Here is a 16,655-nt window from a genome sequence, read left to right as displayed (position 1 = left end):
CTCCAAGCCAGCAAGCTTTGATTTACAAGATTAAGCTGAAACACGAAATAAATTTGGTATTGTAATAACCCCATTACTGTGTAAAGTTTGGCATCAAAGTAGCTGCTACAATGACGGTATAAAATCAGCCTGATACAGTATTTGATACAACCGCAGGGAAGAATCAGTTCCAAAGGAAATCCTCGTAAGATTTGAGTATATACGCTGGAATAATGGTTGCGGATTCTATTTCTCTGGGATGGTTTTTTTCAATCATAAAAACTAAGCAAAGGAACATGCATGATACTTGCAGTTATTTTGGGACCATGGGTAGTGAACTGTAGTGGCTAAACCCTAAAACAGAATTAGAACAAACTGATAGCAGATTGATTTCTCAAATTGGCCCCGATACTACATACACCGAGCATTTCTCATTTCATGCTGAGAATCTTTGATTACTGCTGTAAACGAAATATCTAAACCAAGCAATAGGATGGCATTACTGTAGCAGCCTTCAACCTCCAACCAGTAAATACTACATCATCCAAGGTGCATTTTGAACAATGTCTAATTCCAAAAGTTTTAAAGAACTCAGTAGGTTTGATCACTGTCCAAGTGACATGACTAGCTTGAAGGATAAAATTTTGCAGCAGAATTACAAGAATTTCAAGGTTCCCTACAGCACCATTCATCTTCCTACCTCAAATACATATATAATAAGCTATTAGGTCAGATACTGATAAAACCAGTAACAAGAGTGTTCCATTCGGAGACCATTTTTATGTTCAAATCCTACATGAAACAGTAAATTGTATCATCTTAATTAGAAGAAACTCAACTACATGGCACAACCCCTTTTAATCAAGCAAATCCGAAATTTGAGTCTTCTTAAATGCATCAACAGCTGCCAGTTGTGCTGCCACAGGCTTGTTCGGGAACATGTTATCAGCTTTCATCCTCTCCCTAAATCCATATGCTGGAGTCTTGGCATTTATGTAGGCCTGGAGCAATGATTGGTACTGCCTCATCCTACCAACATAACCAATATGCCTCAACCTGTGAAATATCTTCTCAGCATTATGAATGTCTCCCCTCTTTGAATACTGATCCAAGACAGCCATGTATGAACTGTAAAGAGGCTTTATCTGATTCTGCTGCGCTGCTTTCTGCAATATTGAATCTGCTTTTTCCACCTCCCCAGCCTCCACGTAGAGCTTCACAAGCGCATCCCAAGTCAGAGGACCAATTTTGCAGCCATTATCCGACATCCTCTTTGCTAATTCCTTCCCCTTGGAGAGAAGCTTATGGTTCGCATAAACCTTTAACAAAGCATTGTAATACTTCGAAGATAGCCTCTTCCATGTCTTCAACATGTTCTCGAAGACTTCCTCTGCATTTTCAATCTGCCCGAGCTTGCCCCAAGCCTCTATAGCAGCTAAACACTCCTCCAAACGAGGATGAGCCTCACACGCCTTCCAAACCCTCCCCACATCATCTGCTTTACCCAGAGCAGCATACAGAGGAAGAAGAGCCTTGCAAGCGGCACGGTTCTCCTTGATGTCATCACCTTCCATCCCCTTCAGAGTTGCTTCTGCTTTCTCGTTGAGGCCTGCAAAGATGTAGTGCTTTGCAACCATGGCTTGGATCAGCAAATCAGGCTCGACGCCTTCGCCCTTCATCGTCTCTATAATTTGTTCCATACCTGATATATCATTGGCACGGCCTTTGGTGTCTATCAAAAGCCTGTACGTGAAGAGAGAGGGCTTGACATTTTCCTTTTCCATCATCAAGAGAACATCAGCTATTTTCTTTCGGTCTACCCTTTTATAAAGCAGCAGCAGTTGATTGCAAGCGAAGGTTGTAATGGGAAAACCAAGATCCCTAATTTTGTTGAACACTTCCTCTGCTTTCTTAACATTGACGGCAGCAACACAGTTAGCCAGAAGAGTTCTATAGATTACCTCACCCCTAAAGGACTCTGGAATCTTCTCAATGTACTTTTCAGCCTTTTGAAGACCATGTACTTTAGCAACCAAATCTAGATGAGAAGCATAATCACGCTCTACAGGTTCAATACGTTTATTTGCCTCCAGCCACTCAATGAACTGCAAAATTTAGGAACATAGTTTTCATAGATTACTGACAAGTGAATGCAAAGAAACAGCAAAAACATGAAAGTAGAGATCCACAGAATGAAACTTTTCTAACAGTACAGTGTACAAGATATGATTTTAGGGCTTGTTTGGATGCTGGAAGATCTTATTGGCCAGATAGCTTCAAATCGGATAGGGCGTCTATAAAAGTGTGCTCGAATCCAGGTGGGAAGTCGGAGGAGCTGACCACAACCCTTTTGCGGGCATAATAAAAACTGCTGGATAGGTGAATTACCTGATCCCCAAAAAACCAAAAGGGACAAGTGTAATCAGTTGCGCTCCCTCACCTCTGTGGCTGTTTCCACCATAGCTTCAAATGAGAAGCCAGTGCTGGGAAGATCTTTTGGGATGATAAAAATCTCTCAACATCCAAAAAGGACCTTAATGTTGGCATGCTAAACATGGAAATAAGTTGTTGATAAAATTGCAAAGCAACTCCGTTGTTTGCAGATATAAAACATTAAGATTTATATACAGTTATATAGAAAATATACAATATGTGTCTTTGTAAATTTGTATGTGCTAGCAACTATACACATTACGATTTATACGATTTGTAAATTTAAGAGTTTATATATCTCTTAAATTTTGTAGTAAGTTCCTAATTCCATGTTACAAGAATTTTGCCATGTTACCTGAATTCTCATGTCCACCTCTAAGAATGTACGTCGGATATGCACCCACGAGGGATATGCTTCATAAGCTTAGATACTTACCAAATTATTTATTGAAAATTTCTGAATGGACCTTTCCCAGAAAAGAGTTCAAACAACCATAGTAAACTAGATAGTAGTCTTTTATTGTTTATAGAGCTAGATAAGTATGTAGACATCAAAATAACTTTGGGAAATGTCATACTTCTTGTGACCTTAGGTCATGTTCAGTAGGAACATGAATGTGAATAAAGAAAGCTAATCCAAATGGCATGGCTATATTAGGTGTTTATGCCAGAATTTGTTTGGCTATAAAATTCTTATGCCTATATAGAATAGTCTAAGATGTTTGATTATTTGTTGAAATAAGCTGAAAAATTGGAATAAACAGCTTAGTTTTTTTCTTAAAGAACTAAACTACCGTTGGCCTAGTAGAGTATATCTTATATTATAATATAATATCTCAAATATAATATTAAAAATTAATATTATACAATACATGTTACATGATTACAAAACCACATTACATTATGCTATTAAAATAATATAATGTAAATATACAATATCATGTTAATATCCTATTATGATATTCCATATTATAATATTAATATCCTGAATACCATATTAATAATTAATAATAAAGTTACAATATTATTAATGATAAAACTTTATTATATTGTATTGTGTTGTATTGCATCATATTTTATTTAATTAATTATTATGGTAGAGATAGAATAGTTAATTATTAACATTAGTATTTTGTACAATGATATCATACTATATTAAATAAGTACTGTAGCCAATATGAAACATTAAATTTAAGATACACAAAATAAAAACATTATGATAAAATCTAACTATATATTTCCAAGTATTACATATAATTATGGTGATATATTAAAAGTGTATTCCATTTTATAGTATTATAGGTTGATACATTATTTAAATTTTATATTTTCAGTCATTTTATATAAAATAATTACAGAATATGATAATCAATATTGTAATTGTATAATATATTACCAAAAATATGAGTAATACATTAGAAATATTTTAATATGTGATACTATATGTGTTTAGTTATAAATAAAATATTACCATGCTAAACAAATTATTGTTATAATAAAATATTGTGTAGATTGTAAATATAGAAGTTATATTTACAATAATCTTTTATTTACTATTATTATAATAATTAACTATTTCATTATGTAATAGATATAATAATATCATAGTAATATTATTATAATAATATATTATATTATAATAATATTATTCATAATACGATAATATCATAATATATCATAGTATAATATGACAATATACATTATAAAAAATACACTGTAGTACGACACTAATATTATGACACTTAGAAATAATTATAATGTTTCTCTTATTAAAAAAAGGTATACTATGATTATAATATTATATTAATATTTGCATATACAAAAAGTTATAAATATAGATATTATAAAGCAAAGTTCGTCGTTTCGGTACTAGACTCAGTACTGTAATAGTCGGTACATGGTATAATACTTATCGAGCATCGATACGATATGAGATTGCATATCAGTACAGTTCGGTACGCTCGATACGGTACAGTCGAGCATACCGTACTGAGCAGCAAATCGGTACAGTATGTTACATCCGATACAGTACGATACCTACCAGTGGCGAACCTCATTATAAAGTTTATATTTGACAGTACATTAATACATGTATAATATATTATGCTTTTAATATGTTAGTAATATCGTATGTAATATATTATATAATTATAACATTTATAATTATAATTTGAAATCTAACCAATTGGATATAGTTTACCATACACATCTATACATACATGTTATATATACATATATACACATGTATATATACACATAAATATATATTATATATGTGTGTGTGTGTGTGTGTGTCCTAGTTCAGTTTAGATGTATGTGCATATGTATGTAAGCACGTATGTACATGTCCAAAACACGTGTTCACATTCATGTGATGCTCCTGAATGAGTAATGCAAAACCATTTTAAGCAATCTAAAACAGGTTGCTGATGTTTCACAAAGTCTAGTAGTACTTGACATGATACTGCATAATATCTTGTGCTTGAAATGGAACTGACATGAGCATAATTGAGAACACTTCAAATACAGAAGTCAAGTTATACTCCTCTTTCCTCTTTTGCTAGTGAAATTTACAACCAAACTCAAGGAACTGTGGAATCAAGTGCTAATTAGAACTTGATATCTGGAAATACAGATCATTACCAAAGTTTTAGATCATATTCAACTAGAGGGTATGAACTCATCTATTTTGGATTTGAAAGAGAGGAATTTAAATCCAATAAAATTTTAGATTTAACAGATGAACTGCTAGTACAAATATTTCTGAAATATTTAGATGAGGTTATCAAGATCCAGTAACAACCCTAATCTTGAGCGTTATGAATTACTTTTAAGAAAGAGACGTTATGGAGTTATTTGTTGATAAAGTCGAGAGCTTGGGTCACAGGGCAAAACTTTTATCATGTTAATTCAAGCCCACATCCAAATTATTTAGGGTGATAATGGAGCATTTTGAAATATCAAAACAATCAAACGGTACAAATTTGTTCATGTATTAGGTGTGTATTTGTTTACTATGTTATTAGAGTCATGGTCCTTAGGTTACTTAGCCAATAAATAATTTGGACCCTTACTTGGTCACCACCTTGCATTACCTCAAGTTACTTGGGTCCTAAGTTACTTTTTAAATATATTTGGCTACTTGGTCTTTAAGTTGGGGTAGGCTATATATAGGAGAAAAGAAAGCTAAAAGATAGAGTCAAATCATATATATTGTATGGGATTTTGTTGTTAAGAAGGAATGCTGTTTATTTTTTTTATCCCTCTCCCTCCTCCCTATATATCCTCCTTGTCTAGTTTCTTCTTCTTCTCTCTGTTTTCTTCATTTCTCCCACCCGTTAGCCCATTTTTGCATAAGCAGGTCCCTCCCCCAGGTGGTCCTACATCATTTGTTAGCCATGCATCAGCTAGTTCGTAAATGCTTGGGTTTTGAATACCACAGTATAGCAACATACAAATCAAAACTAAGGATTGGTTCTTAATGTTGTCAATTGGTATGCATATATTTACAACTATTTAAGCAACCGAGTAAAGCCAACTATTTTAACATAGAAGGCATTTGTTGATCAAGACTTATCAGTATTGCATGGACATAGAAACAAGTACCAGTTTCAAACAAGTACTGGTGTCCACAATGACAAGGAAAATTGGACATGCAGGCATCCAGAGAATAAACTCGAAAAATTATATATTTTCTGCTATCGTGTTTTAGCATGCATATTCCCGATCCAAACTCCAAAAACAGTAAAGCCTATGTATGGTGTTAATATGGTCAGTCAAACTCATTCCAAGGAAGGTCAGCTCTTAAAAATCTCTAAATGCTGCCAGACATCTAGACTATTTAAGGTGGATGCAAGAGTTCAGATAATCCAGATATTAATGCCAAGTGGATATTGTTTGAAGTTTCATCCAGACGAAACATTTCTCATGATATTTTTGAAATTCTAGGCCTACCAAACCGAAAGAAGAAAGTGAAGTAGGTGACTCATGAAGAGACCCATGCAATTTTTGTCCCAAGGAACATGGTTTCAAATATAACCGCATAATTATGGTTGGCATTATATATTAAGTAATTAACAGTTATCATCTCTAAATATAATAACTCACTTAGGCATAGCTATAAACAGGCCAGACTGCCTGGTTGAACCAGTTGAACCATCAACTAGCTAGCTTTCCAGTCTAGAGGGACTCCCAAAATTGGTATTTAGAAAAAAAGCAGATTGTTTTTTTAAAAAAAAAAAAAAATCAATCGCTGGTTGTCTGGTGATCCATCTGATTGTTTCAAGTTTTTATGAAGTGGACACTATTGCTTTGCTACAAAAACTATTAGGGATTTCACACAATCAATGATTCCACCATTCCTCTTCCTCTCCTTTGAAACTCTGGCGGCTTCCAGGCAGCAGACAAGAACCCCCTCTCTCCCCCTCCCTCCTCTCGTAACCTCGTTCACCAGCTTCTTCATCCATGTTGGATCATCAACTTCTGTCTTTGCCAAAGATGATAGTCAGAAGCAAGGTCTGCCGTACCGGTACCGATCGGCGTACCGATGGCTGGCTGGACCGGTACGGACCGGACCAGTCCGTACCAGCCGGTATCGGTACCGTACCGGCTCGGTACGGGGGTTGTTTTGAAAACAAAATTGACGTACCGGTGCGAACCGTATCGGTACCGTACCAGCTCGGTACGGTGCGGCGCGGGGGTTGTTTTGAAAAAAAATTGACGTACCGGTGCGAACCGGCCGGTTCGCACCGGTACGATGCCGGTACCAAGTGATACTGGCCGGTACTGATCGGTACAGACTACGTACGGGTCAGCTCTCCTAAAAAACCACCCGGTACCGGATTCCACACGGATCCGGTACCGGTCTAGAGCCGGACCGGTACATACCGGCCCGTACCGGCCGGTACAGCAGAACATGGTCAGAAGCCTCTAGATAAACAGGGTTGTCCCACTTTCTCTTCCTCCTCTCCTTGCAATCCACTTTTGACATTTATTTTCTGCTTCTCAGTTAGTTGGAACCATCTCCCATTTTTCTTGTGACAGTGTGGTGTTCCCCTTGCCCTGTGATGATGTAACTAGAGACCAGTCTTTGGGAGGTATATGATAGTTTCAGGCACATGGCTCAAAGGTGAAATGAATAACACTGTGCTCAATTTATTCTTCTAGTAGTGGGTTTTACAATAACTATGTAGTTCAAAAGATTCCATATGTTTTCAATCTATCTTCTATGAACAATTTCAAAATTTAGCTTTTCTTTCAAGTAAAAAGAGAAGAAGAAGCTACTCCTCTGTTATAGCATATAGAATACATACCCGCCTACCATTCTATTTGTTTTTGGTCTTTTTGCCTTATTTATTCATAGTGCTATAAAGTTGTCAGGAAAGTTCTCAAAATATTAAAAATTTTATCTGTTTTCATATATATATATAATATTTGTAATTTTAATTTATATTTTATTATAAGTAATTGATATTTAATACGTTAATACATCATTATAGTGTCACAGTTTGTTTCCTACTGACCTAATAGTTGAATTAACCCAGTCCAGATTTTAAAACATCACATTTAGGCATAATTTATTGAATTTGCAATTGTTTTTCAACTTATGCATCAGGTATTGTACTAATTGGTCCTGATCAATTATTGAAGAAAATGTCAGACTAGCCAATTATTCCAATTATGATCAATGCTAGCAAACAGCTCAACCAAATGCTCTACATACTTCGCAGTGAAAATGTTCAGATCAGTTAGTTTAGGATTGTGAATGTTGATGGACTATCAGATGATCTCTAAAAGTATATTATCACTCTGACTTTTTGAACTGCCACCCACTTCCTCCCAAAGTTCGCCATACCATTACCGGACCCCGTACCGGTGCCATACTAGCTTGGACGTACCGAGTGTCAATACGGTATGGTACGTGGTACGTCAGGCGTACCGAGTGTCGGTATGCCAAACATATCGATACCGGTACGGTACGATACATCCGGTACTGACCAGTTCAGTACGATACAGCATACCATGCTTCCTCCCCACCCCAATTTCCGTTTGCGCAACATTCGTTTAATAAGGATTTTTAGTCTTTTACTCTACTACACCCAAATACAATTTTCTTTCTATATAGCTACTACCATACAATCTATATCAAGCAGACAGCAAAAAAATCCAAATTCAGGCCCTAACAGCTATGTTACCTGGATGTTCCAGTTTTAAGTTGTCTAGGAATGTCAAAACTTTTGGACGTGGATATGGCACAACACAACACGACATGGATGGACACTCCACTTTGAAGTGTTTCACTGACTTTCAACAAAATGTGTCCAACATTTGGTACTTTTTCCTAGAGTGATGTGCAAGGGACTCTTAGTTTTAAGTACTAACACACTTTAAGTGAAAGGTCCTTATGTTTTCAATATGAAGTTCTCAAGTTTTTTTTGACACTTCGAGTGAAATGTCTTATGTATTTAATATAATGTTATCAAGACTGTATGGACTTTTTAAGCAAAATATTATCACAATTTCTGTATAAAGTTATCACAATTATATGCGTATTTTAAGTGAAATCTCATTTTATTTCAAATATAAATATATCACTGGCTATTTCATTAATATATTTGTCCAATAGCATCTCTAACTCTCTTTCCCCTTTTATGGTTCTCTTTTTTTGAGTAAGTATCAAAACACACAAATGCACATTTCTATATGTATGTATTTTTTATCCTTTTTCTGAATAATCTTACCGTCTCAATTTTGTTTGGAAGTATCCATTTCTTATCTATAACAATCAGAGCATATTGCATGTGTGACAATCAAAAGTTCAATGTTTATTAAATATATAAATTCAAGAATTCTATATGGCCACTTTATGTTAATATAAAGTTTGACAAAACTGTGTCGTACATGATCATGCAACAAAATATAACTGCCAGATAAGATCAAGAATGCAGATTGTTACAAACATGCAAAATTATTTGTCTATCATGTTAGGTATTTGCTTATATATGGAATTATATTCAGACCATTTTATAATTCTCTAGAATTTTCAATTATTGGTATACCTTTTTCCTAAACTTTCTCCCTTTGTTGGTTTGTTGGCAGACCTTATTGTCAAAATATCAGTCTTCATGTAGCTAGTAAGACAACTTGCACTAAATGATTTCTGACATATTCTTTTGTTTTCATGTATCAGAATGCATGCAAGTATTTTTTCCATTTTTTCAACTAAAGGATCATTCACATAATTTAACCCATTTTCAATTAAATCATCCAAGAACAGAGCGAAGCATCTGGAACATTTCAGCCTAAGACTGGGCCAAAACATATTGCAAAACCAAAATTCTAACCATATAGCAAATACCTTGTTTCTCTCACCTCCACCACTTCCCACCAGCATTTAATACTTTTGTACTTTTTGTTTCCATACCTAGCAAGCATACCCATGCTATAACCTTAGGCAACACCTAATAAGTATGCTAGACAACAAAAATATTCACAAGTAAACTTGGGGCTTTTGGTCATGATGAATTCCATTACAAGATTGCTCTATTTTGTTCACGCCTTGACATAAAGAAGACAAAGCTTCTCAACATATGGTTTTACCAAATTCAATTCAGCATAGTTTTAGAATGCATTATTGGTTCCTCCCACCATTAATGATCATTATGGATGATCCCTGTGTTGTGTGAAGATTCTTTGTACCTTTGATGATGGATGGTTGGTCATATATTATGAAGAATTCATATATAGCACATTAAAATCTTTTGAAACCTAATAAAATGATTTGATAAGAAACAACTTTAAATTGTATAAAATAATAGAGTGAGTGGGCATAGTTCTCCTGAACTAGGAATATGTGACACGGTAAGCAATTATTCAGAGAGACTAAGGTGAGACCAAAAATATCAGATTCTAATAGAGATTAAACAGCTACTATATGGTGATCAAATTGGAGGGATTAAGAGGACCTTTTTTCCCCTTATACAAGTAAACCAATTTTCTGCAGTAATAAAAAACTATAAAAAAAAAATTTATTCATCCTAAAAAAGGGTACCAAAATTTTGTAAATTCACCATGTTTTGACATGTAAATTGCAATTAGGAATAGCATGATGTAAAGTTATTGGATAAAGGAATATGGAAGACAAGGTATGCATAACTTAATTGTAATACATGATGTAGACGCTTTTAATACTCAGAGAAGATAAGTTGTGCATTAATTGCAAAGCCCGAGTGGTACAGGAATGAATTTGAAACATCTTAGGAATTTTTAAGATTTGCAGTTGTCTTCCAAAAAGCAATACTTGATACTTTAAAATCATAGTTTCAATGAAATTAGTTAGGAGAAACAAGCACCTGTAGGGCTTTTGCATAAAACTGCCACTTTCGAAGATTAAGCATAGCAATAGAGATCTCACCCCGGCCTAAAGGGTTACCTTCTCCAACCCATTTATCAAGAACGCTGTTAACTGTTTGGCGAGGAGATTCCATTAAAATCTTGAAAAGTGGAGATGTTAAGCTCTTCCTCCTTGATCCCTTTTCAACATTTCGATCTGATTCGGTATCTGACAACCGAAGTGAATTAGCAGAAGCTTCATCTGGATCTTCTTCTGAGGTTTCCCCTTCAGACATTAACTCATCATCCTCTTTGTCCACAATTTTTCCCACTTTATCAGTTTCGGGAGGTACCTCTAGATCAGAAAAGCCATCCTCTAAATCATCCTCTCGATCACTGGATTTTGCTCCAGCTTGAGAAGAAAGATTTCGACTCCAGATGAACAAATTTGCAGAAATTGAGGGCCCATGGGAAAATGACTTTGGAAGAATGTAGCTTCCAGAAATGTCACAATCTTTCTCATGATGCCATTCCCTTAAGATACTACTTGGTCCATCCGACTTAGCAAAGCAGATACCAGAAATAGCAATGCAGTGACTATGACCCCTGAAAGTAGCATGAAGACAGATAAAAAGTTAAGAGTTACTTCTTAAGTGATAATAGACTACGAAGACTATGCTGCTACTTGTAACAATTATATCCTAAGTGCAGTCATTCAATATCAGGATTTAATATCATCCATGTGAAAATAACCAGAGGACTTATCTTTGCTTTATTAGACACCATATAGCATATCGTACAAAGTTATCAACTGAACATGCAATATAACAAAAGTTTGCATCATTATTTTTGAAGTACAGCAAAAAGGTAAGGTTGGCTGTACATGAAGCCCTATCAATGAAATCCAATTAAAGTGAAGCCATAAGCTCCAAGCTCAGCATGTTGTTCTTGCTGTCAATCATCAATGCTGCAGCTGCTCATTTTAGCCATCTAATCAAGATTCAATGGTCACTATAGAGGCATCATTTCAACTCTCAAGTTGATGGACAACATGCTGTTGAAATGTATATATGAAAAAAGAAATATCTTCAAGTCAATAAATCAAAAAGATGATAAACCATAATAAGATAAAAGCCAAACGTTCAAAATTCAATAAAAATTATAAATAAAATATGAATATATAACAACTTTGTAAAGCAAACACAATTCTATCAAAAAAAGAAAAGAAAAGAAAGCAAACACACACCATAAAATTCATATACAGAAAAAAAAAAGTTTATGCACTTGTACATGATAAACCCATTTGCTGACTAGGGAACCATAACTTATCAGATCACGAGTTGTTGTTTACTTTGTTATTCATAAAACAAGAACTTATTTTACATTAGAGATCGCGAACTTTCTTCAGGAGAAAAGAGAAGAAATATGCAATTACTGGTGAAGTGTTAAGACTAAAGACACATATAACATGGAATTAGGAAAATATACACCAAAAAAAGTTCATACACTTGTACATTATAAAATTGTCCATAGGAGTTGACACCATTTGCTGACTAGTGAACCATAAATTATCAGAACGCAAGTTGCTTTTGCTTTGCTATTCATAAAGCAAGTACTAATTTTAAAACTTTCTTCAGGAGGAAAGAAAAGAAATGCGAAATTATCAACAAAGTGCTAACATTAAAGACACGTATAACATGAAATTACGAAAACTGCGCTGCTACTCAATTGTATGAATCGTGAAAACCATTAAAAATAAAACACAAGCCAAATTTCGAGACGTAAACAAAAAATCGGAGAAGAAGAACAAGAGGCAAAAACTTAATCAGACAACAATAAGTTTTTGTTTTGGATTAGGTTTTCGACAAGAGTGAGTAGAGTGTGTGTGTGTGTGTGGGTGGGGGGGGGGGGGGGGGGGGGGGGTGACGGGACGGAAGGAGCATCACCTCGTAGGGTTTGCGGCTCTGCGGAGCGCCCACATGGTGGTTCCGGGTGGTGGTAGCCGAGATGGATAAACCCTCGTTTTCAGCAGCGATGACTGCCCTAAAACCCTAACCGCAAAGCCCTAGCAACGGGGTACATCACAGACCTATTTTAGTACCAGAATTTTATCTGTTTTCTTCAAGCGATACGGGGTTATATACATATAGCAGCTAATTGGGCCTCTTCTTAACTGGGCCGCTTCAGCGCTCTCCCTTGCCTGTGACTGTCCCATCCTAGTCTACCGGCCCAAATTATTATTATTATTATTATTATTATTATTTTTTTTACAATAGCAGCTCATACACGACATGTGTGGGTGCAACCAACAAAATAAAAAAAATGAGATAGCATAAAGGATAAGGCACAGACACATGATTCTCCAAGATGAAACCTCCGGAGTGGTGAGCCGCAAAGAAGGCACCCAGTCAGCAGCAGTATTCGCCTTCCTGTAGACATGTGTGGCCTGGTAAAAGCCACACTCCCCTAAGAGTCTACGGATGTCGTTTAGCAGCGGCTTTCCACCAGCAGCACAACCCCAGCCTCGATCCCATTATATCACTGTGGTCGAGTCCCCTTCGAGGAGAATGCGGTCTGCACCCAACACACGCCTCGCATAGGTGATGCCCTCCCATACGGCTCTGAGCTCGACACTAACGATAGACATGTCGAAGATTCACCGACCCCCGACCGCCACTAGTCTAGCATCGTGGTCTCTGATGACAAATTCCATACTACCACTGTACACTCCCTCGCCAACACTATCGTCGAAATTCACCTTAAGAAAGCCAGAATGTAGGCTAGATAGGTAGCCCTCATCCCCCGCTCCTTAAGGTTGGGCCTCCACGAGGAAACCTCTAGGAAGTCCAGAAAATCTTTGGTTGACGTCCACCCCTATTGAGGGTTGGGGGAGCCCTAAAGACTCCTAAAATCTGATCGCTAGGAGAATCGCCAAAGTATGGGCACAGATCTTTCTCCAAATGAAGAAGCTGCATCGACTAGAGTGGACGACTGTCGGGTTAGCCGGATCTACATATTTGGCCCTTATCAGAGAGCCCTAAAGATTCTCCGGCTCCAGAAAAAACCTGACTGCCAATCTAGTCACGAGGATCTTCCGTCGCTCAATCAAAGAGTGGACCCCTAGCCCACCACTGATGATCGGCTGGTAGATGATATCCTAGGCCAGCAGGTGAACACCACTACTACCCCCATGCCGCCCCCAAATGAAGCTTTTGAACAGTCACTCCATGCACCGCAATGCTGCGAGAGGCACCATAGTGTTAGAAAATGGAATAGAACATAACTTTTCTACACCTATGACACCTTAACAAAATAGAGTGGTTGAAAGAAAAAAATAGATTTCTTGAAGAAATGGCTGGGACTATGCTGTGTGAAAGCCATCTACCAAAATACTTTTGGGCTGAGGCAATCAATATGACTTGTCATATTTTAAACAGAGTTTTTATTAGACCTTTGTTAAAGAAAATAGCCTATGAACTTCGAAAAAACAAAAAAAAAATCTAAAATAAGATATTTTTCATATTTTTAGGTGTAAATGTTTGGTGCTCAATAATAAAAAAGATAATCTAGAAAAATTTGATGCCAAATCAGATGAAGCCATCTTTCTTAGATGTTCTTTATCTAGCAAAGTATATAGAGTATTCAATAAAAAAACTTTAGTACTAGAAGAGTCCATTCATATTATTTTTGATGAAACTAATGACCTTCCTTCAAGAAAAAAATAAGATCATTATCATGATGCAGGTTTACTGAGCCACGAAATAAAAGACCTTACCTTGAAGGACAGATCAACACAAAATGCAATGGATCAAGAAGAAGAAGATGATGGTGATGATCAAGAAGAAAAGGATCAGCTGCAATGGCAATCTCAAGGTAGACATGACTTACCAAAAGAATAGAGGTAGTTCATAATCACTCTAATGAATTAATTATTGGGGATCCTTTTACATGGAGTAAGAACTAGATCATCTACAAAAGATATTTATAATCATTTAGCATTTTTTTCTTAAATTGAACATAAAACAATAGAAGAAACTGAACAAAATTATAATTGGTTAAATACTATGCAAAAAAAACTTAATCAAATTGAAAGAAATAATGTATCGAAACTTGTAAATAGACCTAAGGATTTTCTTATTATAGGAACTAAATAGGTTTACAAAAACAAACTAAATGAAGATGGAATTATAATAAGAAATAAAGTCAGATTGGTTGCCAAAGGATATAACCAAGAAGAAAGCATTGATTTTGATAAAACTTTTGCACATGTAGCAAGACTAGAAGTCATCAGATTATTACTTGCATTTGCTTGCTACATGAACTTTAAATTATTTCAAATTCATATCAAAAGTGCCTTTATGAATGATCTTATTATTGAGGAAGTTGATGTGGAACAACCATCCAGTTTTGAAAATTATAAATTTCTAAAATATGTTTTTAAACTAAATAATGCTTTGTAGGATTTAGAGCAAGCACCTAGAGCTTAGTATGAAAGACTAAGAAAATTTTCTTTAGAAAATAATTTCACAAGAGAAACTTTAGACAAAATTCTATTTATTAAAAGAAAAGATAATGACACCTTAATTGTGTAAATTTATGTTAACAATATTACTTTTAGTGCTACTAATAAAGCTTTATATTAAGATTTTGCTAAGTTCATGCAAGAAGAATACGAGATGAGCATGATGGGTGAGCTTATATTCTTTCTCGGTCTCCAAATCAAGCAAATAAGAGACAAAATATTCATTAGCCAAATCATATATACAAGAGAAATCTTGAAGAAATTTGGCGTGGATAATGCAAAGCACATCGTTATCCCAATAAGCCTCTCTTGTAAATTAGATAAAAATGAGCATGATAAAAGCATTGATTTAAAACTTTGTAGAGGCAAGATAAGATCTTTATTGTATTTAACTGCAAGTAGACTAGATATTATATTTAGTATTTTTTATATGCTAGATATCAGTCTAATCTTGAAGAATCATATTTAACTATTGTTAAAAGAATTCTTGGATATTTAAATGGAACATAGAACATAGGTTTATCATATTTAAAATAATCATCAATAAAACTAATTGCGTATTCAAATGCAGATTTTACTGGATGTAAAATTGATAGAGAAAGTACTAGTGGAGCTTGGCAATTCTTAGGAGTTATCTTAATCTCCTGATTTAGCAAGAAACAAAATTCGGTAGCATTGTCTACAGTCGAAGCTGAATACATTTCAACCAAACATTGTGTTCAAATCTTGTGGATTATACAACAACTTAAGAATTATGACATTAAACTTAATAAAATATCTATTAAATGTTATAATACAAGTGTCATAAACTTAACTAAAAATTTAATACAACTCTCAAAAGCTAAGCACATTGAGATAAAATATCACTTCATAAGAGATCATGTTCAAAATAATGACATAATGATTGAATTTGTATGTTCTAAAAATCAACTAGCTGACATCTTACACAACCCTTAAATGAAGATAAATTCCATGGGATTAGAAACCAATTAGGCATTTATAATCCTTTTTGCTAAAATCCTTATGATAAAACCCCTGTTTATCATTGTGTGTCCATCAGATTTTAATTATACTTCAATGAAGATAAGAAATTTCTTTCTCTTGTGAGCTGACTCTTAATTTGAGAAGTTGAATCTAGATCATGAAGTGTTGGGAACCCGCCCATGCCGCTGATATTTCAAAAAATTAAATCAGGTGGCAGCGGAAGAGGCATGTGCGGGATCGACGTTCATCGCATGAACGTTGTTTCGAGACCTTTCGTAATTAGGTAAGAATTAAAACTTTTAAAACTATTAGGAAGATCAAATCTTCACCTTGCGCGGGTAGATGATCACCGCAAATCTGAATTCGTGATTTTGGAAGAGGGTTCGCTTGAAGCCGTTCAAACGTC

At 35.2% G+C, this 16,655-nt stretch overlaps 1 protein-coding gene across 1 annotated transcript; it reads right to left on the bottom strand.

The window, feature by feature from the left end:
* Positions 1–547: 547 nt before the first annotated feature.
* LOC103697964 (pentatricopeptide repeat-containing protein At1g80270, mitochondrial-like) lies at positions 548–12,851 on the bottom strand. The gene is made up of 3 exons (XM_039118603.1): positions 12,690–12,851; positions 10,764–11,349; positions 548–2,084 (listed from the first exon to the last, which is right to left on the bottom strand). Exons 1-3 carry the CDS (start codon positions 12,722–12,724, stop codon positions 837–839), a joined length of 1,869 nt encoding a protein of 622 aa, XP_038974531.1. The 5' UTR covers positions 12,725–12,851; the 3' UTR covers positions 548–836.
* Between the last annotated feature and the right edge of the window lie 3,804 nt (positions 12,852–16,655).

Source organism: Phoenix dactylifera, unplaced genomic scaffold, assembly GCF_009389715.1.
Source record: "Phoenix dactylifera cultivar Barhee BC4 unplaced genomic scaffold, palm_55x_up_171113_PBpolish2nd_filt_p 000383F, whole genome shotgun sequence".
NCBI classification, from domain to species: domain Eukaryota; kingdom Viridiplantae; phylum Streptophyta; class Magnoliopsida; order Arecales; family Arecaceae; genus Phoenix; species Phoenix dactylifera.
The sequence above is the reverse complement of the archived record's forward strand: the minus strand, read 5'-3'. Positions and strand labels throughout refer to the sequence as shown.

Bases quoted from the DNA above. Each gene is read 5' to 3' on its own strand.
- LOC103697964 (XM_039118603.1), bottom strand. From the start codon at position 12,724: ATGTGGGCGCTCCGCAGAGCCGCAAACCCTACGAG. The intron at 11,350-12,689 runs GTGATGCTCCTT...TGCTACTTTCAG, and splicing joins AGAGCCGCAAACCCTACGAG to GGGTCATAGTCACTGCATTG. The intron at 2,085-10,763 runs GTGCTTGTTTCT...TAAATTTTGCAG, and splicing joins TTTATGCAAAAGCCCTACAG to TTCATTGAGTGGCTGGAGGC.